Here is a 24,042-nt window from a genome sequence, read left to right as displayed (position 1 = left end):
ATAGGCTGTTTTAAAGTATTTAATTCAGCTTCCAATTTTTTGGGGGGGGATTTTCTAGATATCTTTATGCTATTCATTTCTGATTAAACTTCTTCAAAGTCAGAAAAAATACTTCGTATGATCTGAATATTTTCAATTTTATTGAGCCTTGTTTTATGGCCCCAAATATGACCTATCTTGACAAACCTGTATATACTTAAAGAGAATCTTCATTCTGTTGTTTCTGATAGAGTGTTCTAGCAATGACAATTAGGTCAAGTTGATTGATAATGGTATTTAAATCTTTTATATCCTTACTGATTTTCTATTTATTTGTTCTATCAATTATTGAGAGGGAGGTGTTGAAATCACCATTATTGTGGATTTGCCTATTTTTTTTTCCTTTGCAGTTCAATTAGTTTTTGTTTCATGTATTTTGAAACTATTAGGTGGATAAATATTTGGAATTGTTGTGTCCCTTGATGAACTGCCCCCAACCTTAGGTTCCTAACCTAAGGCATGCTCTAAGTGTTTGTGGAATTAATGAATTAATAAGTAACTACTGATATTTTCCAAGGAAGTATGAGTGTGACTCTGGAAAATTCCTATAATTCCTCTAGACCAGTTTCTTCACTTTTAGAATGGGGAGGGGATGGTAATGGTGAATCTGGGGGGTTAAGAGATTGAAGAGTGTTTTTCAAACCTTGCTGTGGGGGACCCCACAGTTTTGCAGGGACACCCTCCTCAGGAGAGCTCCCTACCCACTGCCATCCCAGCAAGTAAGTAAGACTCTAGGTATTTTACATATTGACTTTTTATGTCAAGTTTCAGCTGATTCGAGGGCTCTGGCACTAAATGAAGTTTGAAGAGCACTGAATTAAACATCCTGTGAGGTTATCCCAGCTCCAAGATTCTGAGTCTCTCCAAGGACCACTCCTCTCAACCAAGGAGAATTCTGAGAAAACGCCCCATAACGGCAAAAGCAAACATCAAAGATCTCAGTAGGAAAGCAGCACAATTCAGATGAAGAGTCCCTGAGGCACACAACCAGGCAACAGGCAGCTCTCTGTCATGGCTCTAGCTCGTAGCTCTCCCACTGACTGGCCGAGAGACCTTGAGGGAGACTAACAGCATCTCTGCTCATGTTAGAGATACCGATTCTCATTCAGAGATTCTCAAAAGGAGCCTTTCTCAACTAGTATCTAAGGTTCTTCTTGTGTGTATGTGTGTGTCCGTCTTTAAAAACGTCAACCATAACTTGGGCAACTACTGTGGCATTTCACGGACGATCCCACTGTTACATAGAAGCTCATCAGATGTCCTGTCTGGGTTTCATTCATCTAGGACTTGGGTAGCAGGAAATATAAGGGTAGGAGTGGGGACCCCACGAGGGCAGATTGGCATAAGTGAAGGCCTGGGGAAGGAGGAAAGTGCACAAAGTTTGGCAGAGACTTATGCAGGGGTGCAGAGAAGGGCGGCGGTTATGTTGTTGGCCTCACATACGCTTGGACTTAATTTGGAAGAAAATGGGGAGTCAGTGAAGAATGTGGAGCTGGACAGTGGCATGGTTAGGATGTGCTTCAGGGAAGTTAATTAAATGTGGCTACAGGAACAAAGTGGAACAGAGAAATCTGGGAGGCAGAGGTATAAGTATGGAAGGGATGCGCTGCCCAAGGATGGAATAAGGAATCAATAAAGCTCTGACTGATGAGGTTTGGGCTGCTTTACTTTCTCTCTCTGTTGTATTTTCTTTTTGCTTTTTTTTCTTCTTTTTTTTAACACATTCTCTCTCTCTCCACACAAATAAAAATTAATGTAATTATTATATATTATATAAACATGAATATAAAATATTATATATTAAACTATAATTAAATTAATATACATTAAAGTTTTGAATATCTGTAGTTCAGATAGCTTCAGATATATATACACACACATATATATGTATGTATATATACACAGACACACACATATATATCATATATATAATTATATGAAATTAGAAAGGACCATAAAGCTATTGTCATAAACATAAATAAATGCCGGAATTGTCAAAAAGACAGAAGCACTGATATTCTTCAAATGATAAATGCTGGTAAGCAACTTCGGAGGTGAGATACCATTTAACGCTTGTAACTCCAAAGACGGAAAAATATTCCTAACTAATGCTTCTGTTTTTTCATGAAATAAGGCTTGAAATAGAGGCACATAGAACATGAGACTTCTGCCAGTTGTCACTTACAAAAATATAAAGCGGGTCATAATTTGGAGAAACAGCTAAGGCCTCAGGTGGTTTCATGCCCAAGACTGAGGTCTTGCCAGGGAGCTGAGGTGTGGCGTCCTGCTTGGGCAGAGTTATGACGGTGGCTTCATCCTATGAAGGGACCAAGAGGTGCGTTGGCCTTGATGCCAGGAAAAAGAGGGGAAACGCGACAGCAATTCTTAAAGGTGGGGATGTGCTACCTCAGCCCCTTGCTTCAGAGCTCGAGCAAGCTTTTGAGGTTTGTAGCTTGTTGACGACTTCTGGACACAGAATGGCTGATACCCTTTAATTCTGTACAGTTGAGGAACCTGAGGTCAAAGAAGACAACCGATTGAATGTTCTTAAACAGCCGTCACCAATTAATGGGATCTAATTCTCAAAAACCGTACTTTTGAGTTGCTTGATGGTAAAAGTCCCAGCCCTGCTCCGGGTCCCTGCTCTGGGTCCCTGTACACATGTTGGGCATTTGCAATTACTGTCCTCTACCACAGGGCCTACCTGTAGAAATACACTGAACACTGGTTTGTGGATTTGAAATATTTATATTTTCAAAACCAGGAGTGGCTATATACGTCCAGGAAGGCCAACTAACTTTGGCTTACTTCATCTTGTGTTTTTTCTTAAAGCTTCTAATCTATGTAGCTCAGGTAGCTTTGTGTAAGCATAATATATCATATATCCACAGAGTAAAGATCCTGGTCTCCAGAAACTACAGATGTTATACCCCGCACGTACCATAAAATAACAGCAGAAAAATATACACAGTATGCTATGGTGTCTAATGTTCAACAGAACAAAATTAATAAAATGGTACAATTCAAGTCCCAGAATATTTCGTTCACTTCATGAGAAACCCATTAATGAATACCGTATGACGGGTCTGACCTGCAGACTGAGGAAGGAAAAACTCTGCTTGATTTGAGTTTCTGAAGGTTTAATTGGAACCAGTCCAAGGCCATCAGGAGCCTAAAGTGTGGAAATTCAAAAACAGAGACACATGATCAATGCTGAGCAAAAGTCGCTGTGCTTCTGCTGTCACACATTCCGTAACCTTCCTGTGACTTCAGTTCTACCCGACGTGTGGGGCATGGAGGCCACTGGCCAACCTCTCCTCCTTGTCTCGTAGTGTATGGGATCCTTTTTTATTTTCTACAGTTGTGGGTGCTGCCATGTGCCACCCAGAATCCCCTGTGGGCTGAAAGGATTCAGTCTCCTTACCTCGCTCGAGGAGTCCTGTTGACAGAAACAACTCTCAGGGGTCAGCCCTCTTCAGGAGCTGCCTTGGCTGAAGGGAGCTGCCTCACTCCAGGTCATGTGCCCCTCCTAGGGCAGCCTGCCTCCACCCACAGTTGAAACAAAGGTAGAAATGCCGGGTCCTCTCACCCTATCCCAGCTTCGGGGCTCCTTAGGAGTCCAGCTGAGGCCTTTGTCCAGGATGGCCGTTCTCCTTCTCCCTGTCCACCCCAGCTCCCGCTGCTTCCCTTCCACAGGGGCTCATCCCCAAAGCACTACTTTCCTACATGCCATCTGCCTCAGTCACCCAGAGAACCTGGAACAGCGCCTGACATACTACGGACCCTCAATAAATACTGTATTTTGCCTAATCTAAGACACCCTCATTAAATCAATATGCTGCCTTACTAATATACCATTTCTTATATGACACATACCGATTTTGAAGCTGCTAAATACAAAAAGAATTGATGAAATAAACTACCTATGGAATGGGTTACAAAATTCTTTATAGACAGGAATGCTGGGCATTCTGTCTTTCATCAGTCCTGAACAGCAGAGAAGTCTTTGTAGAACTAAGTAAGGCACCAAATGAATGTGTAAGATGGGAACTACTTAAAAATAATGAGATGGGCTGCACAGCACAGTGATCTATTCATCACTATCATCCTTTTTGACCCATTAGTAGTTACTATTATTATTATTATTATTATTTAGAGAGGGGAGAGAGTGCGCTTGTGAGTGGGGGAGGGGAGGGGCCGAGGGAGAGAATCTGTTTTTTAAAGATTTATTTATTTTAGAGAGTGCATGTAAGGGGTGGCTGGGCGAGGGAGAGGCGGAGTGGCAGAGGGAGAGGGAGAGGGAAAGCAGCAGACTCCCTGATAAGCACAAAGCCCCACGCGGTGCTCAATCTCATGACCCTGAAATCATGACCTGAGCCGAAACCAAGAGTCAGGACGCTTAACCGACTGAGCCACCCAGGTGCCCCTCCACCCCGTTAATTGTGTTTATCAATGCTTGAAAATCACAGATTTATTATTCCCTAGGAACAACATAGTCTGATCTCTTAAGTCATTTGATCTAATGCAGAAAACACATGGAATATCTAAAGTTGGTCCTGCAATTCTTGAGTAGATTAACTTGCAATGTGTAATATATAATGTAGGATGTGCACAGCAAGTTTATTCTTTGAAACTAAAAAATTAATTTGCATGTGCGCTTTCAAAATCAATTTAAACACGCTTTTTATTGCTAACTACATGAGCTTAGGCAACCTTTTATTACCAGCCATGTGACCTTGTGTCTCAGTTCCTTCCTCATCTATAAGATGATAAACCTATCACATAGATTTGTCGAAGAGTAAATGCACTCATACAAGTGAAACACTTCAGGCACTGCCTGACTCATGGTAAGAGTTAGCTATTATTTTTATAGAGAAAGAGAGAGAGTGTGAGTGTGAGCTGGGGGGAGGGGGTAAGGGCAGAGGGAGAGGGAGAGAAGAATACTAAGCAGGCTCCACACCCAGCGTGTAGCCCAACATGGAGCTTGATCTCACAACCCTGAGATCACAACCCAAACCAAAATCAAGAGTCAGACGCTTAACCAACTGAGCCACCCAGGTGCCCCTTATTTTTATTTTAACACATCATTGTGCCCAGAAGGCAAGAGAATGAACTGTCATACCTCTTGCCAGAGAGAGAGAACTGTGAGTCTCATGGGTTAGAGTATTAGATCCTGGGGCCACCCTTCTCTGGCCTCTCCGTTTGCCCATAAAGCAGAAGGGCCCAGCTGAGCAGAGCCCGCCTCCCTAGTCCAGGACCTCTCGGATTCTCCATCTGCCCCTTTGCTCTCAGGTCCTGTTCCTGGGCTGTCAGGAGGGGCTCTTGCTGGGTTCCAGGCTGGAAAGCACCCTGCCCAGGTTACCAGGGAGCTCGGCACAGGTGAATCAGGTGCCAGGCAGGTGGCAGTAGATGATTTCTGGTTTCCCATTGATCACAAGTCCCTGGGCACAGGTGTCCAGGGAGCCTCTCAGGAGGAAGCAAAAGCACAGAGACTGAGGTAGGTCTTGCTAGGGATTCCACCTAACAGCCATCTGATTGTGCCCAGTCCCCACCCCAGAGCCTGACATCACCCACCAACTCGTTGGAGCTCTGAGGAGGACTGTAGGACGGGAAGGCGAAGGGCAGCACTTCCTTGGGTGATACAGAGAACCGGCTGGAATAATCATCTTGACTGATCTGAGCCAGGACGAATCTGGAGGCATTCTTGTCTGTGGGAACAAAAGAGCACTTCTGGGGAGTTCTTGGAGTATTTTTATGTGAAACCACCATCTTTCGTTTCATATTTCCATACACCAGTCAGTGGGCACTTGCCACATGCCGTCTTGGAAGGAATATACGTGTGTGCGCGCAGCCGGTCCCGTTCCTAGCTTTCTTTTGTTCTTTATCCCACCCATTCTCCAGTTTTTAAAGATTTATTTTTTACTTCCAAAAAATCTACAATTCATTAGATGAAAGGATCTCTAATGAATATTCTTTGTCCTTGTCAGTAAAGAAAAAGATTACATTAAAAAAAAAGCACATGAAGACTGTTGAATCACAGATCTGTACCTCTCACACAAATAATGCAAGATATGTTAAGGAAAAAAGAAGAAGAAGAAGATAGCAGGAGGGGAAGAATGAGGGGGGGAAATCGGAGGGGGGACGAACCATGAGAGACGATGGACTCTGAGAAACAAACTGAGGGTTCTAGAGGGGAGGGGGTGGGGGGATGGGTTAGCCTGGTAATGGGTATTAAGGAGGGCACGTTCTGTGTGGAGCACTGGGTGTTATGCACAAACAATGAATCATGGAACACTACATCAAAAACTAATGATGTAATGTATGGTGATTAACGTAACAACAAAAAAATTTAAAGAAAAAAAAGCGCATGAAGACATTTTACAGGGGTCCATACATAATTCACAGATAAATTTTACAATATTTTAAACAAGCGTTTCTTCATTAGGAACATCAATACTGGACGTAAGAATAACATAGGAGGGATTTTTTAAAAAGCATAATTAAAGAGCAAAAAAAAGGTTATGAAAAACAAAATACCCATCTGGATCTTGAAGGGGAGGAAGACGAGGAACAGGTACTCAGGGCCTGAGCCTGGGACACCAGAGCTCCTTCTTCCCTTGGGGCCTTGTGGGTCTTGTGCCCCAGCCGTAGTTTGGGGGTGCTATCTGTGAGGAGGGACAGGGTCCTGCTGGATGTCGGGTATGTCCACAGGGAAGGGCTGCACAGGCTGCTTGTCCTCTGCAGGACTCCACACCCTGCACCTGCTGTCCCCCAGCCCACCTCTTTGGTACACCCTCCTCAGAGGGTGTACCAAAGGGGAAGCTCAGCCCACCCCTTTTTGTGATGAATGGCAAGTCTTTTCTTGCCTCTGATGATGGACTCAATAAACAGCACTGGATCAGGCCAAAAAGAGGGGAAAAAAAGATTAAAATGCAATAAAATGTTTTAAAAAACCAAACCAAACCAAACCACCCATCTAGATCTTGAAGGAGAGGAAGAATGAAGAGGCAGGCTTGGGGCTCAGGCTAGGGAGGGGCAGGCAGGGTTTGGAAGGATGGGGACCTGCCCATGGGTCTACGTGGGGCAGAGAAGATGGGTGATGGGAGCCCAAAAGCCACTGAGAGTGTGCCATCAACAGCCCAGTCAACCCAGGCATCCGAGGACTGGAATTCCTTTAAGTAGCAAAGATCATATGAGATAAAAAGCTTTATTTGCAGGGCACCTGGGTGGCTCAGTCCATTGAGTGGCCAACTCTTGATCTCAGGGTCGTGAGTTCAAGCCCTGTGTTGGGCTCCATGCTGGGCATGGAGTCTACTCAAAAAAAAAAAAAAAGCTTTATGTGAAAATGCTAGATTGTGACAACACAAGATGTAGCCGGTGAGTCAACAAATATGAATGTTGACCATCCTAGTCTCTCTGGTGACCAGAGAGAACCGAGGGCACAAAACAAGGGGTCAAACCACGGCCAAACTCCACAGCTGTCACAACTTGGCTGGGTCAGCCGGGCTGGCTAACTATCAGTTGGGCAGGCATTTCAGCCAAACCTGGCCTGGAGGTCTGATTTATGTTCCGGGTAGGCCTCCTGATGGTGGCCCCCCCAAAGATGCCCACGTTCTGTCCCTGATAGCTGTGACTCTGTCACCTTCCATGATCAAAGAAAGGGACTTTGCCAGTATGATTAAGTTAAGGATCTGGAGATGGGGAGAGTGTTCTGGGTAGTCCAGGTGGGCTCAATGTTTTCACAGGATCCATGTGAGGAGGAGGCAGGGGGGCCAAAGTCAGAGGCAGCAATGTGACAACTCAAGCAGGGGTCAGAGTGATGTGAGGAAGGGACCTCTAGAAGCTGAAAAGGCCCGGAACAGACTTCTCCGCTGGAACCTCCAGAAGAAGCCAGCCCTGTTGACACCTTTGTTTTTAGACTTCTGACCTCCAGCAATGTGAGATAACACATTTGTGTTGTTTAAAGCCATTAAGTTTGTGGTGATTCGTTACAGTAGCCATAACAACAAACAAACAAACAAAAAACCTAATGGATGTGATTTATGAAAATATTTTACCTCTACACAGCTAACCTCCTTATACAGGAAAGTCATGCTCAGAGGACTTAGGGTCGAAACTTTGCTGCACTTGGCAGATGTGCTCTACCTGTTATTACTGACTGTCTTCCTCGGCTCAGCTTCCTGCTTATGGTCTCCTTGTCCATGTTATGAATAGCAGTCAGCATACTGATTAACCTTCGATGAACCATGACCTGGAATTAGAAGGGATGATTTCCAAGTATTCATTGGTACACGCTCATTTTGGCATTCAACTTGATTCCCTTTCCCCAACCACGGCTAAGGGCTAAGGCCCCCGCTCTAAGTCAGAACGCACAGGGACCATGGCCAGCTGCCCTAGATGGAGGCCATGGGGACTTCAAGGTCTCGGCCATGTTGACTTGCCTGAATACAAAAAAAGACCAAGTTGTCATCTGGCCTTGTCCCGCCCAATTTATGAGCCCTGTTTTTCTATTTCCAGAGTGGAAAAAATGAATAGTTTCACATTGCTTCTTTTCAGTGTATCTGAGTAGTAATGCTCCCGCCGTGTTATTTTCAGAGTGCAGGGACCAAATAAACGGATGGTTCTATAGGAATCGAGCTGTGGATTATGAGCAATGTTAACTGTATGCCACTGTGCTTTGTGTTCAGAGTGCGTGCTACTGGAAGGGCCTGGTACCGGTGCTCAAAGCTGTGGCCGAAGGACCATTTTGTCCACGATGAATACCCCTTTCCATCCCGTAAGGGACTCTCATTTAACAAATAAATAGTATGAAGTGCCAATGCTGTGGCCTGTTCTGTTCAAGGCATAACAGAGTTGTTCCTGCTGGCACCGAACTGACGTTCTAAGTGTGTGCGTGTGTGTGTGTGAGGGTGTGCGCGCGTGTGTGTTTGGGGGCTGGTTACAATAAACATTTAAATGAATCAACAAGATAAATATCATGAAGAAAATAAAAGAGAGTAAATGCATGAGGGCATGACAGGGGCGGGGAAGCTGGGAAAGGGGGTGATCTGGCCACTGTTGCAAGGGTAATGATGGAAGACCTCACTGGGGAGGTGAGGTTTGATCTAAAACTGGAATGATGAGGAGAGAATGATCCGGGGAATTCAGAGTAGAGGAACCAGCAGGGATGAAGATCTCGCTTCAGGAAGAGATGAGACATGTTTAAGGGACAGAGAGAAGTCCAGAATGAAAAAAGTTGTGCACTTCATTCCAATTGCAATGGGAAGCCTTTGGAGGGGCTTACCAGGGGAGGGGTATCATCACCTTCCAGCTTTGGGAATACTACTCTGGCTGCCATGGGGGGCCTGGAAGCAGGGAGGGCAGGGGGAGTTGCACTGGTCCAGGCGGGGTTGGGGGGGGCAGTGACGGGGCTGTGGCTGAGCTGGGGAGATGACAGGAAGCCATCAGGCTGGGGACGTATCTGCACCCTGATCTGACAGTCTTGCTGGGATGTGAGGGAAAGACTGAGCCATAGCTCAGAGCAAAGCACATAATGGCTGACAATGCTTTTTTCACACTGGAGGGCTCAGCCCAGAAAGGCCAGGTGGTCCCACTTGTGGGGAAGCCCGCCTGGCCAGTCTCGCTGCTGTTGGCCCATTGTCAACAGCTGTGCCCTCCTCCCTCGGAGCACAGCTTTACGCTGCCTCTTTCCACCACTTTCTTCCCCACACTGAGCATCTTGTGGCCACCTCTCTTCTGCACATAGCAGCCCACCCAGACAGACCTCGGCAGGGACAGGGTCCCCCAGGGCCCTGGAGGTTGGTGCGCAGGTCACTGATCAGCGAGTTCTGCCTTTCTCCCCCTGTACTGTCCCCAGTCCAGACTGAAAACACTGCTTGATGGATAAGCTGTAACATAAACTTCTCAAGTCCCTTATACATATTCACCCAGTTAATCTTCACAACAACTCCGAGACAGGTCTTACTGTGATCCTTACGGAGGAGGAAACTAACAGAGGTTTTATAACTTGTCCAAGATCAGAAAGCTCATAAGTGGCATCAAGAATTAGGGGCAGGGTTGCCTGGGTGGCTCAGTCGGTGAAACGTCTGCCTTGGGCTCGGGTCATGATCCCGGGGTCCTGGGATCAAGCCCCGAATCGGGCTCCCTGCTCAGCAGGGCGTCTGCTTCTTTCTCTCCCTCTGTTCCTCCCCACTGCTCATACGCCCATTTAAAAAAAAAAAAAAAAAAAGAATTAAGGGCAGGCAGGCTGGCTCCAGAGTCCAGGTCTCAGCCACTGCTCTGCCCTGCTTGAGGTACGGCTCTCCTCCACGAGGCGGCCACACTCCAGTGGCTGGGACAAGAGACCTACAGGCAGCATAAGATGCAAGAGGCACCACGGAGATGGCTCAGTGCTAACGCTTATAAGGGCCAGTTCTTGAAGAAAAAATAGGCTTGCGTTGGCCCAAAGGACAAGTATGCACAGATGGAGGGAGATGGAATGTCTTCTCAGTTGAAAGGTGAGGAGGTTTGTAGTAGGGAATGGGTTGGTGTGTTTGGGAGATGAGGGCTGGGACGACACAGAGAATGGAGCTGGGGAGTGGGGGGAGGGTGGCGCTAAGCTAGAGAGGTATGGCTGCCGCTAGACCAGGGAGTCACTTGACACCCTTTATTTTTTATCCTGATCATAGGAAGCCATTGGAGGCTCTAAGGAGCTGGGTGGAAAGCCAACGTGAGGGTGAAAAAGCCACAGCAGTGAGATGACACTTCTTGAAGGGGAAGCCATATGCCTGGATGAGATAAGATCCCACAGGAATTCTCAATAGTTCTCTCTAGAAGTAACTGATCAAAATCCAATTGTTCTAGAGTTACCACAGGACCCAGCAATTCTACTCTTAGGTATATACCCAAGAGAATTGAAAACACATGTCCACAAACGTGTACACGAATGTTCATAACATTATTATTCATAATGGCTGAAAAGCGAGAACACCACAAATGTTTCAGCTGATGAATAGATACAATATGGCGTATCTACACAATGGGATGATGGGATAGTATCCATCCATAAAAAGAAATGAAGTACTGGTACAGTACATGGATGAACCTCGAAACCCAGCTGAGTTAAAGAGCCAGTTACAAAAGGCCATGTGCCCTATGATACCATGTTTATGAAATGTCCAGAAAGGGTGAATCCACAGAGACAGAAAGCCAATCAGTGGTTGCCAGGGACTGGGGTATGGAGAGAGGCCACTAATGGGAACCAGGTTTCTCTTTGCAGTGATAAAAAATGTTCTAAAATTAATTGTTGAATCGCTATGTCTTACACCTGAAACTCCTATAACATTGTGTGCTAACTACAATAAAATTTTTTTAAATGTTCTAAAGTTAGACCGCGGTGATGGCTGCAGAACTCTGTAAATACATTAAAAACCACCAAACTGTATACTTTACAATAGTGAATTTTATGGTAAGTGAATTATATCTCAATAAAACCGTTTAAAAAAAACCCCTCATTTTTCGATTTTCTTGTGCTGAGGACTAAACAAATTAAAATTTCTGTTTGGTACTGGGACTTACCTTGCGTGCGGCTTGTTGAAAGCGCTTTTGTGCCCTGAACCTGTTGACCCAGGTATTATTAATGAGTGGATCAAAATTAGGATGGAATTCCTTGATTCTCTGTGAAAACAGAACACAGGCACATCTTAGATTTAAATTTTAACTCCAGGTAGGAGCATTTAATAAAAATGTTCTTGAGTTTGATTCTAAATCAAGTGATGATTTGTTCTGCCATGGAACGAGCGTTTATTCCACACTTTTAGAGTACATAGCGGTATAGGGAATACTTCTTGGGTTGGGGGCTAGAAATGGGGTTTGAGATTTGGGTTTTAAGAAATTGACAGTGTAGGGGCGCCTGGGTGGCTCAGTCGGTTAAGCGTCTGCCTTCAGCTCAGGTCATGATCCCAGGGGCCTGGGATCGAGCCCCGCATCGGGCTCCCCGCTCAGCGAAGAATCTGCTTCTCCCTCTGCCCCTCTCCCCATTCTTGCGCTCTCTCTCTCTCTCAAATTTTCTCATTGTCACGATTAAAAATTAGTGTTTTAGACACTATCACATGACAGAGGACGCTCAGGTGAGGGGGGCACTATCCCCATTTTATGTTTGAGGAGACTGAGGCACAGAGGCTAAGAGGGCTTTTCCCAGGTCCCAAATCTGTGAGACAGCTGGGACCAGGACTCTGGCTTCTGGCCTCCTGTCGTGTGTCCTTCCCGCCAAGGGCAGGGGGCAAGGAACAGAGGCCCAGGACCTTCTGCAGACGGAGGCTTGGAGAGCAAAGGGAAACCAAAAAGGAGACTTAGGAAGGTGAAAGTAGAGGGGCTTCCAGGAGCCAAAGAATTTAATGCTGTTGATTTCAAGGGAAACATTAATTATGATTTTTGATGTTTCACTTGCAAATATATAATAAAAAAACACTCCAAAAATATAAATTAAAATGTAAATTAAAACTTAGTAAATATCTCTTGGTAAAAGCATTTCTATAAAATTGTTTAGTGTTTTAAAAATAAAAATATAAAGGGCTGCTGATAATTAGCTCCCAAATAAAGGAAAGTTACCTACTTCTTCTAGATTGTGAACAACCCGTTTCTGGTTGACTTCTGTCTTGATGCGCTGAAATTCCTCATCCAAAACAGGATCTCCTCTATCTAGCTGGGTTTTTTAATCACCAAAAATATTAAAATTGAATACAAATACACACAACTGTATATCTCTTTAAAACTGACAGAAACCCATCAAAGGATCAGTCACACCCAGACGTGAGGTCTGGTTGGGAGTGGGTGACAGAGGGTTAAAGTGACCATTATAATTACACTCACTGTTCAAACATAGGGGGTTGTAACAGCTGAGCAGACCCAGAACTTTATTTTCATCACCAGCGGACAGTGGCTCTGGGAAATCATTTCCCAAGCATTTAAAACTCACAGGAAGGATTTTAAGAAACTGTGTAACCATGGGAGTGCAGAGATTTCATTTAGAAAGAAACTTAAAGTTTCAAGCTCCTTGGAGCTGATTACCCCAGTATGGGGTTTAACAAAGGTGCGTAATTCCTCCCCTCTCCTGGATGGTGCAGGTGAATTGGGATCCACCCCTTCCCTGGAGTTAGTGTCCTCCTCCAGGCTGCTCCCCACCCCCACGTCCTGCTTCCCCTGGGCCCTGAAGCTGTCTGTCCTATACCCTAGGAGCCATGGGACACTTCCCCTGGAAGGCTGGCTGCCTGAGCTTGATTGGTGTCTGCATACACCTGACTCCATGGAAAAAGGAGCTGTGTCCACTGCAAAAGCTTGTTAGTTTTTACCTATCTGTGGTTTTTATTACTTGTTAAATTACTTTCAAATCTAGCTTGGCTTGTAGGTACGCTGTTCGCAATCATTTTTAAAGACTTAACTGGAAGCAATCTATTCGGATCACCACATTAACAAGAGAAACAACAGAGTTGTATGATTGTCATCAGGTGGTGAGCTGTTTAGCTCTGATTTGCACCTATCAGGGAGCTGAGTCTGAGACTGTGGACCTTAGCTCGAAAGACAGATTTTGTGGGGAGAGACCCAGAAAAATAAACCACTAAAAAAAAATAAAATAAAAAAAATAAAATAAAATAAAATAAAATAATAAAATAAAATACCTTAAAGAAGGGATTGGCAAATAGGTTGTTAGCTGGAAGAGAGAGGAGGGCGAGGTCTTATATGTTTATCGATATTCTACTTATTTATGTTGAATGTTCGGAAATTTACTATGACCATCTCCCATCATTCTGCTGTGACTCCCACTCCCTCTTCCGCTCCCCCTCCCCAGCTCTCTTTTCTCAGCTTTCTGCCACATGGCCTGGGCCTCCAGGTGTTCCTTGCCACTGGGTCACCTGCCGGGATTCAGCTGCCTGATGAGATCTCACAGACACACAGAATAGGGTCTCCGTAACACTTGCAGTCCACCTGCACCGGGGCTCAGGGGCCCAGGGAGTGATGTTAAGGACGTGACCGCTCCTTTTCTGCTGCCCTTTGGGTACCCTTGTGACTGCTCGCTCCTCTCTGCAGTCCTCTCTCTAGTCCCTGCTCATGGCTGTCTCTGCAGCTGGCCTGGCCTCCAGGGGCACTCGGAAGGACAAGGCCACCTGCAGCCTTCAATGGCCCCCTCTCTGCATGTGAGCCTGACGACACCATGGTCCTTCCTCCTGTTCAAGGTCAATCTTCCCCTCCGACCATGGCGTCTTCCCAAACTTCTTCAGCCCTTTCCTCTGCGATTGCCCCTTGCCTTTAGTGTACAAGTGCTCTCGAGTTTTCCAATTTAGAAACCCCCTCCTTGACACCTCATCCCCTTCGACTCTTAGCCCCTGGTCATCTCAACTTCTCAAGAAACCAGCTACTCACTTCCCTGCATTCCTTGAGCCATTGGCCATTTGGCTTTTTACCTCCACCTCTCTCCTGGGATTGCTATCGCAAAGGCAAACAAGGGCTTCCAAGTGGCCAACCACACTGTGTACTTCTCAGGCCCAGCCAACCTGGACCCCTCCCCATCTGCTTTTTTAGTGTCGTCCAGTTCTCCTGACCTCCCTGACCATTTCCCTTCTGTCTCCTTCGCTATCTGCTGCTCTCCCCTCAAATCATGAGGTTCTGTGGCTTTCCCACCTTGAGCTACCGGCTTCTCACGCCGTTCGTTTTCCCCAGGTCACGGCGCTGTTCTGTGCTCTACTCTCTACCTCTCTGCTGAGGTACACTTGTTCCTACAGCCGCCACCTGGATGCCCTCCAGCCGCCCCCAGATGTAACAGGTCCCAAGTTGAACTTTTCATCTTCCCCCTTCTTTGGTATTTGGGATCTCATTTAAAATCGCCAGCACGGGGGCGCCTGGGTGGCTCAGTCATTAAGCGTCTGCCTTCAGCTCAGGTCATGATCCTGGGGTCCTGGGATCGAGCCCCACGTTAGGCTCCCTGCTCAGCGGGGAGTCTGCTTCTCCCTCTGCCTGCCACCCCCACCCCCTGCTTGTGCTCTCTCTCCCTCTGTCAGATAAATAAACAGAATCTTAAAAACAAATAAATAAATAAAATCGCCAGCGCTCACCCAAGCTGGACCCCTAGGAGCCATTCTATTCTCCCTCTTTCTTTCCCCTCAGTCACTGCACTTGGCACATTTTAAATCCTCTCTTAATGTTTCTGTGCCCCGTCTGGACTGTGCCCTTCTTGAGGGCAGGGACGGTGGCTCATTCACTAGCTAAGAGTCTTACAAAGGGCACTCGTTAAACACACTTGTGAAACAAACACACAATTGGGTTTGCCTGGCGACCAAATGCTGGCAATTCCAGACTTCGCTGTCACACTGACCTACCTGGTCGTGCCATGTCTGTGTCACCTTCATCTTTAGAATAGTTAGAAAATATCATCCCATTGTGGGGTAGACAGAAAACTCAATATTTTGTTTTTAAAATCCAGTGCGGAGAAACAGAACTACAATCAAACTAAATTTCAATGCCCATCTAATATGTGCCGTCCCTAAATGCTGAGGTTTACTAATTCTTTTGTCTCTCTTATAAAAAATAAAGAAAGGCAAGATAAATTTATTCAAATATCTGATTGGGCTCCAATCAGAAAGAAGATCTAGGAAGAAAAATGTATTCTATATGAGAAATATATTCATATCTGACAAGATACATGTTTTTCCACAATCCCTCCTACCCAATGCTGCCACTGAGCATGGGAAGCTCATGCTCCTAAGCTCTTAAATATATGTGTTACGGCTGAATCATGTCCCTCCAAAATTCCTATGTTCAAATCTTAGCCCCTAGTTAGCTCACTAGTTAGTGACTGTGTTTGAAGATACAGTTTTTGAAGATGTAATCCAATTAAAATGAGGAGGGCTCTAGTCCAATGTGACTGGTGTCTTTTATAAGAGGAAGTTTGGACAGAGGAAAAAAAATGTGAAGACACGGGAAAAGATGGTCTAAAAGTCAAGAAGAGAGAGCATTCCCTCATGTCCCTTAGAAGATCACACACCTTGATCTTGGGCTGCCAGAATGGTGAGAAAATACATTTCTGTTGCTTACATCACCCAGTCCGGTACTTTGTTATAGCAGCCCAAGCAGACTAATATGACACGGGGTGATTCTGCAAGTCCTACCAACCAAGTCTGAGCCCCTGAGACAGGAAGCCCCAGCTGAGCTCCTCCGGCTGACGTGTGTCCTGCGCTTCAGTGACTATGGGCCTGTCCCCCCCGCCCCCGCGTCCCCTGCACCTGCCCTCAGGGAACAAGGTCTCACAGGCCATGGTGAGCCCAGGGGTGTGGCACAGTCCCACCACTCCCGTCTCTACCCCTCCTGAATCCACACGTGCTGCCTCGACAACCCAGCCGTGGGCACCTCCCCTCAACCAGTTTGTCCCCCTTTCTGCTCAAACCCTTGAGCGTCTCTGACTTGGAACTGTTCTCTGGCTCTGGTGTCACTCCTGGTCTCTGTCTTTGGGTTCCTCTTACTCTCACGCTCTGCAGATCATGGGACAGGTGTACCTCACACCAGAACTCCACCCTGAATCTGAGGCATTCCCCTCCCTCTGAATTGAATGCCTTTGTCCTCTTTACTACCTTTCCCAAAATCATACCATGTCTTCCAAGAAGCTTTCCAATTAGATGAGCTCTCTCTCCTCTCTGGCCTTTGACTCCCCACAATATTTAGTAGAGGTTTCTTGTGACATCTACAGCTAGCCTTGATTTATGGTTAGCAATTAACTTGTCATCAGCCTCCTCCCCTCCCAACTATGTGTTCTTTCTTCTGATGTGGCATCTTGCATATAGCAGGAATTCAAACTATTTAGTGCAATCAACATCATTGAATTAGCATTGATTCTGACCTTATATTTGGTGTTTTCTCTTTGCCGCTCTTCAGTAAGGTCTTTTCTAAATTTAAAAGACATAGGATCTCTACCAAGGTGCACCTGCCTGGGGAGAAAAAAAAACCAGCTTCCAGAACCCATCAGAATACCATGGCCCGTTGGGGGATGGAGTAGCTTAGATTCTCCACAACTGAAGGGAGGTGCAGAGATACCAGAGGAGGGCCACGGGGGAGAGAAGTTGTAGAGACTTCAGCAACATAACTGAGATGAAGACTGTGTTCTACAAAATGAAGCTTCTCTCCTAGCCATGCAGGCTGAATATTTATTTTATTTTTTTTTAAGATTTTATTTATTTATTTGACAGAGAGAGACAGTGAGAGCAGGAACACAAGCAGGGGGAGTGGGAGAGGGAGAAGCAGGCTTCCCGCTGAGCAGGGAGCCCGATGTGGGACTCGATCCCAGGCCCCTGGGATCATGACCTGAGCTGAAGGCAGACGCTTAACGACTGAGCCACCCAGGCGCCCTCAGGCTGAATATTTATGAGTAAAAAAAAAATCTGGATGCCCAACATCACTAGTCATTAGGGAAATGCGAATCAAAACCACAATGACTGATGTACTATATTACACCCACTAGGATGATGATGATGATGATGATGATAAGAAGGAAGGAAAATAACAGGCATTGCCAAGGATGTGGACCAACTGGAACGCTTGTACATTGCTGATGGGAGCATAAAATGGTGCAGCCGCTGTGGAAAACAGTCTGGCCGTTTCTCAAAAAGTTAAACATAGAGTTACCATATGACCCAGCAATTCCCCTCCTAGGTATGTACCCAAGAGAACTGAAAAGCTGTGTTCACACAGAAGGTCATATATAAATGTTCACAGCAGCCTTCTTCACAATGGCCAAAAAGTGAAAACCACCCAAATGTCTGTCAACTGATAAATGGGTAAACAAAATGTAGTAGGTCCATACAATGGAATATTATGCAGCCATAAAAAGGAATGAAGTCTTGATAGATACTATGATGCAGATGAACCTTCAACCCGTGTTAAATGAAAGAAGCCAGTTACAAAAGGCCACATATGTATGTACGATTCCATTTATTTTAAATGTTCAGCATCGGCAAATCTATAGAGATATAAAGTAGATTGGTGGTCGCCAAGGGCTGGGAGGGGACAGGGAATGGGGAGTGCCTGCTAAATGGGTATAGGGTTTCCTTCTGGAGTGATGCAAATGTTTTGGAGTTGTGTGGTGGTGACAGTTGCACCACCCTGTGAATACACTAAAAAATTCTGCATTGTCCACTTTAAAATGGTTAACATGGTGAATTTTGTGCTTTGTGAGCTTTAGCACAGTTTTGAAAACTCTAGTATGTAACATATCGATCATGGAGCCTGGCACGTGTTCAAAATAAATAGTAGCTATGATTTTAAAAGGGGAGAGGGTGTCTGGAGAACTGTTGGACTAAAGGAGCCTGGAGAGACCTGGAAGCTAAATACAAATGGTCTGACCTTTGTTTGGATGCTGGCTTCTTCTTCTCTGAAAACAAACCAACAAAAAGCCCGGATAGAAAGGACATTATTGAGACAACCTGGTAAATCTGCAGATAGGCTAGTGATTCTAATATTATGGTGTCAGTGCTAGATTTCTTGGAAGTGATGATGCTAATGTTGGAGAATGTCCTTAGGAGCTACGTGCTAAGGTCTCTAATTGCGAAGCTTCGTGATGCTTGCAACTTACTTTCAAATGCTTCAAAAGCAGGTGTGTGTGAAGTGTGCCTTTGTGTGTGTGTGTGTGTGTGTGTGCGCGTGTGTAGACAGGGGAAGTTTATGTGGCATAATGTCAACAACTAGTGAACTGATGTCAAGTGTGTATGGGTGTTGCTGGCAGGTTTAAAAATCTTTCGACAAAAAAAGGCGGGAGAAAATATTCAGCGAATGACAGAATCTTCAAAACTGAATTGAGGATGTGATTTCAGGCGTGCTACAAAGCAAAGAAGGAAGGAAATACCCCAGTGTTGGCAGTGGTCATTGCATTATAGTGGATTTTTTTCCCTTCTCTCCACTTAAACAATATATTTTTTTTCAGGTTTTCTACAATGACAGTGTGGCCATTTTTTATAATAGGGAAAAGAGGATTTAAAAAAAAAATGATCGGCAGTGACTTGGAGTACTTCCCATTTAACCAGGGCCAGACCAGGAACAGAGGCTGCTGTGGAAAGAGAGGTTGCTTCTGTGAGACATGAAGGGCACTGCCCTGAGCAAGCAGGGTGGCGGGCTGGGGGACATCTGTGAAGGCCCGGGAGGTCAGCGCGTGTTCTCTCTGTCTGGGAAGTGCGGCCGTGGGGCACGGGCAAGGGGCCTCTCCAGGACTCTTTCTAAGAGTCTCTTTTTTAGCTCGGTTCAAGAGTTTCTAAAGTTTACTTTAGTGGAGTCTGTGCACACGGATACTTCTGGTATGATCCGGTAAAAACCTGGGGACAGGGCTGCATTTTGACTGCAGGAGCACGAGACAGAGGTCTCACAGCTGAGTTCTGGAACCTCCACCCGGAGCCTCTCCCACCCCAGCCTGCGCACTGCTGGGCTCCCCAGAGGCGCCTGGAGCAGATAGCCTGGGGCACATGGGGCTGAGGGGCGCGCGGGGGGGAGGGTGGTGAGATTCGGGCCCCTAGGGAGAGATGGGGTGCTGACAGCAGTGGCCAGCAGGGAGCAGTGTCCCGACGTCTCCCACAGTTCACTCCAGTTCTGCCACTGTCTGGTCACACTTAGGGAAGAATATGGTTTGGTCACGGTGATTTATGCCGAATGGAAACTTCTAAGGTCCAGGGGAGAAGAGGGATTAATCAAACTTTCCAAAGGGCACAAAAAGCGATTACATTTCATCGTGTCTCACTGTATAAAAAGCCATTACTACAAACACTGTACTGTCCCTTGATATAAATAATTGCTCAATATTTACCACTTAAGGTGATTTTCGATCTCTCCATAAGTGTCCTGTCTGACTTTCTGTTCAAAGAGTGCTTCCTTCATCTGTCTTGTTTTTGAAATCTCATTGCCTTGGTCCAAAACTGAGGGCAAGAGCAAACAATGATTATGCCAGTAATCAAATCAGAAGCATTTGCCAAGAGAAAACCACATTTCTAATGGTAAAACATAACAGCCATCTAACTGAGTTTTGCTGTTGTTGTTCATAAATAGTATAAATGCGACAAGCAATAATTCTTCCCTATTCGGCCAGCGGCTGATTTACAATGGATCAACTGGTTACCTTCTCTTAATTCTTTAATCTTCAGTTTTCCTGGTTCTTGGTTTAAAACAGTTGCCACAGCAAATGGATTCGATAAATCTACTGGAAATCTCAAGTTCTGATATTCGATTTCCTGAGAGCAAAATCAGGAGGGAAAATTCATTATTTTGCTTCTCTATCATTCCTTCTGTCATCGTCATGTTGAGCATAATGCCCAGGTTACCTTAATCTTTGGAGGCTTTTGTTTGGGTGGCGGTCGCTGGAAAGGTATGTGTGTCATTGCCTTTCCTGGAGGAACGTCTACTTTCTTAGAAAGAGAATTTAATCTTTCAAATTCTTCTAATCTATAGTTTAAAACAGATATTAAATTACTATATAATCCAACAACTCAAGGTTCCTACTTTTTTTTTTTAAGGTTTTATTTATTTATTTGACAGAGAGAGAGAACACAAGCAGCGGGAGTGGGAGAGGGAGAAGCAGGCTCCCCATGGAGCAGGAAGTCCGACGCAGGGCTTGATCGCAGGACGCTGGGATCATGACCTGAGCCGAAGGCAGAGGTTTAACTGAGCCCCCAGGTGCCCCAAAGTTCCTATTTTTTTTTAAGACTTTTTAAGTAATCTCTACACCCAAGATGGGGCTCAAACTTACAACCTTGAGATCAAGAGTCACGTGCACTACTGACTGAGCCAGCCAGGTGTCCCACAAGGTTCCTATTTTTATATGTTCCTTCTGATACTATCATGACTTTCAATCCATTAATGACTATAACTATACTGAAAATAAATCTGTGTGCCAAAACAGTGGTCTGCTAAAATAAAAGTAATGTTAGTATACCAGACTATAAACATGTATGACAAAATCGTCTACCAATGGTGGCCCTTCCTTACCTTCTCAAAGAACATAACAAATGGACAATATGACATGCTGAAAAATGCTCTCCTGGTCTAGTGTGATTCATTTCTTGGCTGTTGGTTTTCAATAGCAAAATCTACTACATTTAAAAAAATTCCTCCACTGATGTATGTTCCTAGAAAAAGAATGATTATGCCCAAGTGACTCAGACTAATGTTCGAGATCTTTTCTGCAACTAAAAACTGTTTTTGGACATTTATGGACATACAGACAGGGCTACTACCCTGCCTACAGAAGCTCCTGGAGTCGTTTATTATGGGATGTAGTAGAACTACATCATGGTCAATGCTATGAAGCATTCCTTTAAGTGAGAATATGTGAACACTAGTTTTGCAGGATTACGTATGTCCATGATATTACAGAAATATGAATACAGTAACATTCATTCATTCTGATGGTCACAAACCATTTGCTGAATACCTACTGAACGGACCCCACTGCACAACACAGGGGACATGCCAGCAATCTCAAACCTAACATCATCTGTGGAAGAGTCTTCTGAAAGGTCAATGACCTGAGAGAATGTGTCCTTTGGTGAGATACCCACTGACTGACAGGCTGTAGTGTGCGGGGCGGAGGCACTGGGTTACAAAGCTCGTGGTGGTCCAGTACCCACGTATCATCAGAACTTTGACATCACCTCTGCTATAAATATTGGGGAACAACAAAAAATTTTTGAAGGTGTTAAAAAAAAAAAAAGAACAGGCTCCTTAAGGGATCTAAGGCTGACAACGGAAATGAAGGGGTCTAGGGAAGTGATACATTTTAATAAGGAGTTACTCGTGGAACTTGAGTAAGTTCCACCATATTCTGGGGGAATCCTGGCTGGCTCAGTCAGTAGAGCACCGTATTCTGAAACAACAGCAAAACACTACCTGTGACACTTTCAGAGAACACTGTGGCCAGGATAATTTTTTTCCTTCACGGTGGAACTCATACGTTCTCGCACTATTCTGCAGTCTGGGGAGACATGCGGGTCTTGAGATGGAGTCCTTGAAAACATCAAGAGTGCGCTAAGTAAGATATTAAACTCCGGCTGGGTGGCCCAAACATAATAGTTTAGAAAGAGTGGATGTCTGCATTTGTGTGCTGCTTCTTCCATACAACACTCCTGTGTATTTAAGAACATGTCTGTGGGAAGCAAAAATCCCACTCAAGTGATGTCTTTAAGAAAGTCATTTGTACATCGCAGCATATGATGTGACAGGGCAAACTGCATTTTCTTGGCCAGAAAATACCAGAAAAATTACTACTGTCTTTTATTTATAGCCACTGCTACTTGTTTATTGCCAGGATGATTTTATTTCTCCTACGGTTACCTGCAGGATTTGAGTTCAGCAGGCCACACTAACATCCCATTGTGGATTTAGGCTGCTTTGAATTTTTAGGAAGATCATGATATAAATATGTAATAAGTCATGGAGTTAGTTCATATTTTGATATACTCTTCTTTTAATATGCCTAATGAGGTTAATATGTGATGTGTATCTATGTGTGAGGGGAGAAAAGGAATAGCCAGCTATTTCTTTATCGTTTTCAAAAATCTGTAAGGATTTTCCAAGATTAGGATTGATACTGTGACAAGTTTTCCTTTAGCTTTTATAAGACTCATGCATATTGGGAAAAACTTATCATTTTAACCAGGTACATTGGGATATAAAAATACAAGCTCACATTCATATAGAAATAGGAGTTCGGAAAAAATTTGTTATGAAGTAAAACTTAATCCCATTTCACACCTTTATGTGGACTTGAATGCTGAGGATTCTTAAAAAAGAAAAATCCAACAAAACCTCCCATGTGGCATGTTCTCATTTTTGCCTTATGTTGAAGTCACTCGTGATCCATGACTGATTCAGGCTCCTCTGCTGTGAGCATCTTCAGAGTGTGGACTGTGTCCCATGGGGCTTTGCAATGGACATGGCAGACAGCAGGCACTCAGTTAATTATAACTCTAAGGATGATGTTATATCGAAATTTTGAAAAACATTATGCTGTTCCTGTCCTATGATTTACATTTGAAAGAGGGGGGGCGCCTGGGTGGCGCAGTTGGTTAAGCATTTGACTCTTGATTTTGGCTCAGGTCGTGATCTCGGGGTTGTGGGATGGAGCCCCGCGTCAGGCTCTGTGCTCGGTGTGGAGTCCGCTTGAGATTTTCTCTCCCTCTGCCCCTCCCACTTGTGCACATGCTCTCTCTCTCTCTCTCAAATAAATCAATCTTTAAAAAATAAATTTGAAAGACCGTAATACATATGGTCATATATATACGTATATGTAATATACGTAGATATAATACATACATATGGTCAAAACTCAACCAGCACAGCAGCAGTAATCGGTGAAGGCAAGTATCCCTCCATCCACCTTTTCTTGGCCATCTCTTCCCCTCTTGGCAGGAACAACACACTGCCACAAGCCTAGAGCTATTCTATGCATTATTGTTATATTTTAAAGAGTATTTTCTGAAAGTTCATCATTTTAAGTATGGTTTGATGGCATTCTGCTACAGGAAAGAAAGACAGAATGGAAGACATGGAGGCTCGGATCTTTTTTACAAAGTTTTAGGAAGAAATAAAGACATTCCAAAGCAGCCATACGGTAAAGCCATGTTGGGACGGCACGTTCCGGTGAAGACACATTCATATGGCTGACAGTTGAACTGTGAGATCCACAGCTGCATTTTTATCTGCGCAATCCCATACTGGAACGGTGTGAATTTGACAGTCACGTTCACCTTCCCATTAGCCGGGATTATTCCTGAGGGGAAGGAAATTAGACAACACGGTTCTTTCTCCCGCGAAGCCCCATCAAAGAGGCTGACGCACACAAACACATTCTTCCCCTGGTAAGCCTAAGTATTTCTATTATCTTCATATAATCTTTCCATTAAATCCATGTGAATCAACTATGGCATGTTTACATTGATCTTATTTGCCAACCGCTACGTTAATTCTTTATAATAATTATTTGGCTCTCGGTTATATAAATATATA

At 44.7% G+C, this 24,042-nt stretch overlaps 1 protein-coding gene across 2 annotated transcripts in view; it reads right to left on the bottom strand.

Moving 5' to 3' along the window:
• Positions 1–24,042, bottom strand: part of CFAP221 (cilia and flagella associated protein 221) — a 90,715-nt gene that overhangs the window by 20,274 nt on the left and 46,399 nt on the right. The window contains exons 7-19 of one of the 2 annotated variants that reach the window (XM_088021763.1): positions 23,647–23,806; positions 20,361–20,481; positions 20,159–20,270; positions 19,850–19,958; positions 16,904–16,991; positions 12,632–12,721; positions 11,596–11,694; positions 8,185–8,290; positions 5,614–5,747; positions 3,114–3,211; positions 2,981–3,014; positions 2,446–2,553; positions 2,225–2,356 (exon numbers count right to left, since the gene is read on the bottom strand). In XM_088021763.1, the coding sequence (XP_087877889.1) occupies positions 2,225–2,356; positions 2,446–2,553; positions 2,981–3,014; positions 3,114–3,211; positions 5,614–5,747; positions 8,185–8,290; positions 11,596–11,694; positions 12,632–12,721; positions 16,904–16,991; positions 19,850–19,958; positions 20,159–20,270; positions 20,361–20,481; positions 23,647–23,806 (1,391 nt within the window). The remainder of the gene's footprint in view (positions 1–2,224; positions 2,357–2,445; positions 2,554–2,980; positions 3,015–3,113; positions 3,212–5,613; positions 5,748–8,184; positions 8,291–11,595; positions 11,695–12,631; positions 12,722–16,903; positions 16,992–19,849; positions 19,959–20,158; positions 20,271–20,360; positions 20,482–23,646; positions 23,807–24,042) is intronic. The other variant, XM_028101377.2, reaches the window with a different exon arrangement.

The sequence above is a fragment of the Eumetopias jubatus genome, unplaced genomic scaffold (assembly GCF_037043125.1).
Source record: "Eumetopias jubatus isolate StellerSeaLion01/CBP00866 unplaced genomic scaffold, mEumJub1_p1.0 scaffold_3, whole genome shotgun sequence".
Lineage (NCBI taxonomy): Eukaryota > Metazoa > Chordata > Mammalia > Carnivora > Otariidae > Eumetopias > Eumetopias jubatus.
This window is presented reverse-complemented; position numbering and strand designations above follow the sequence as displayed.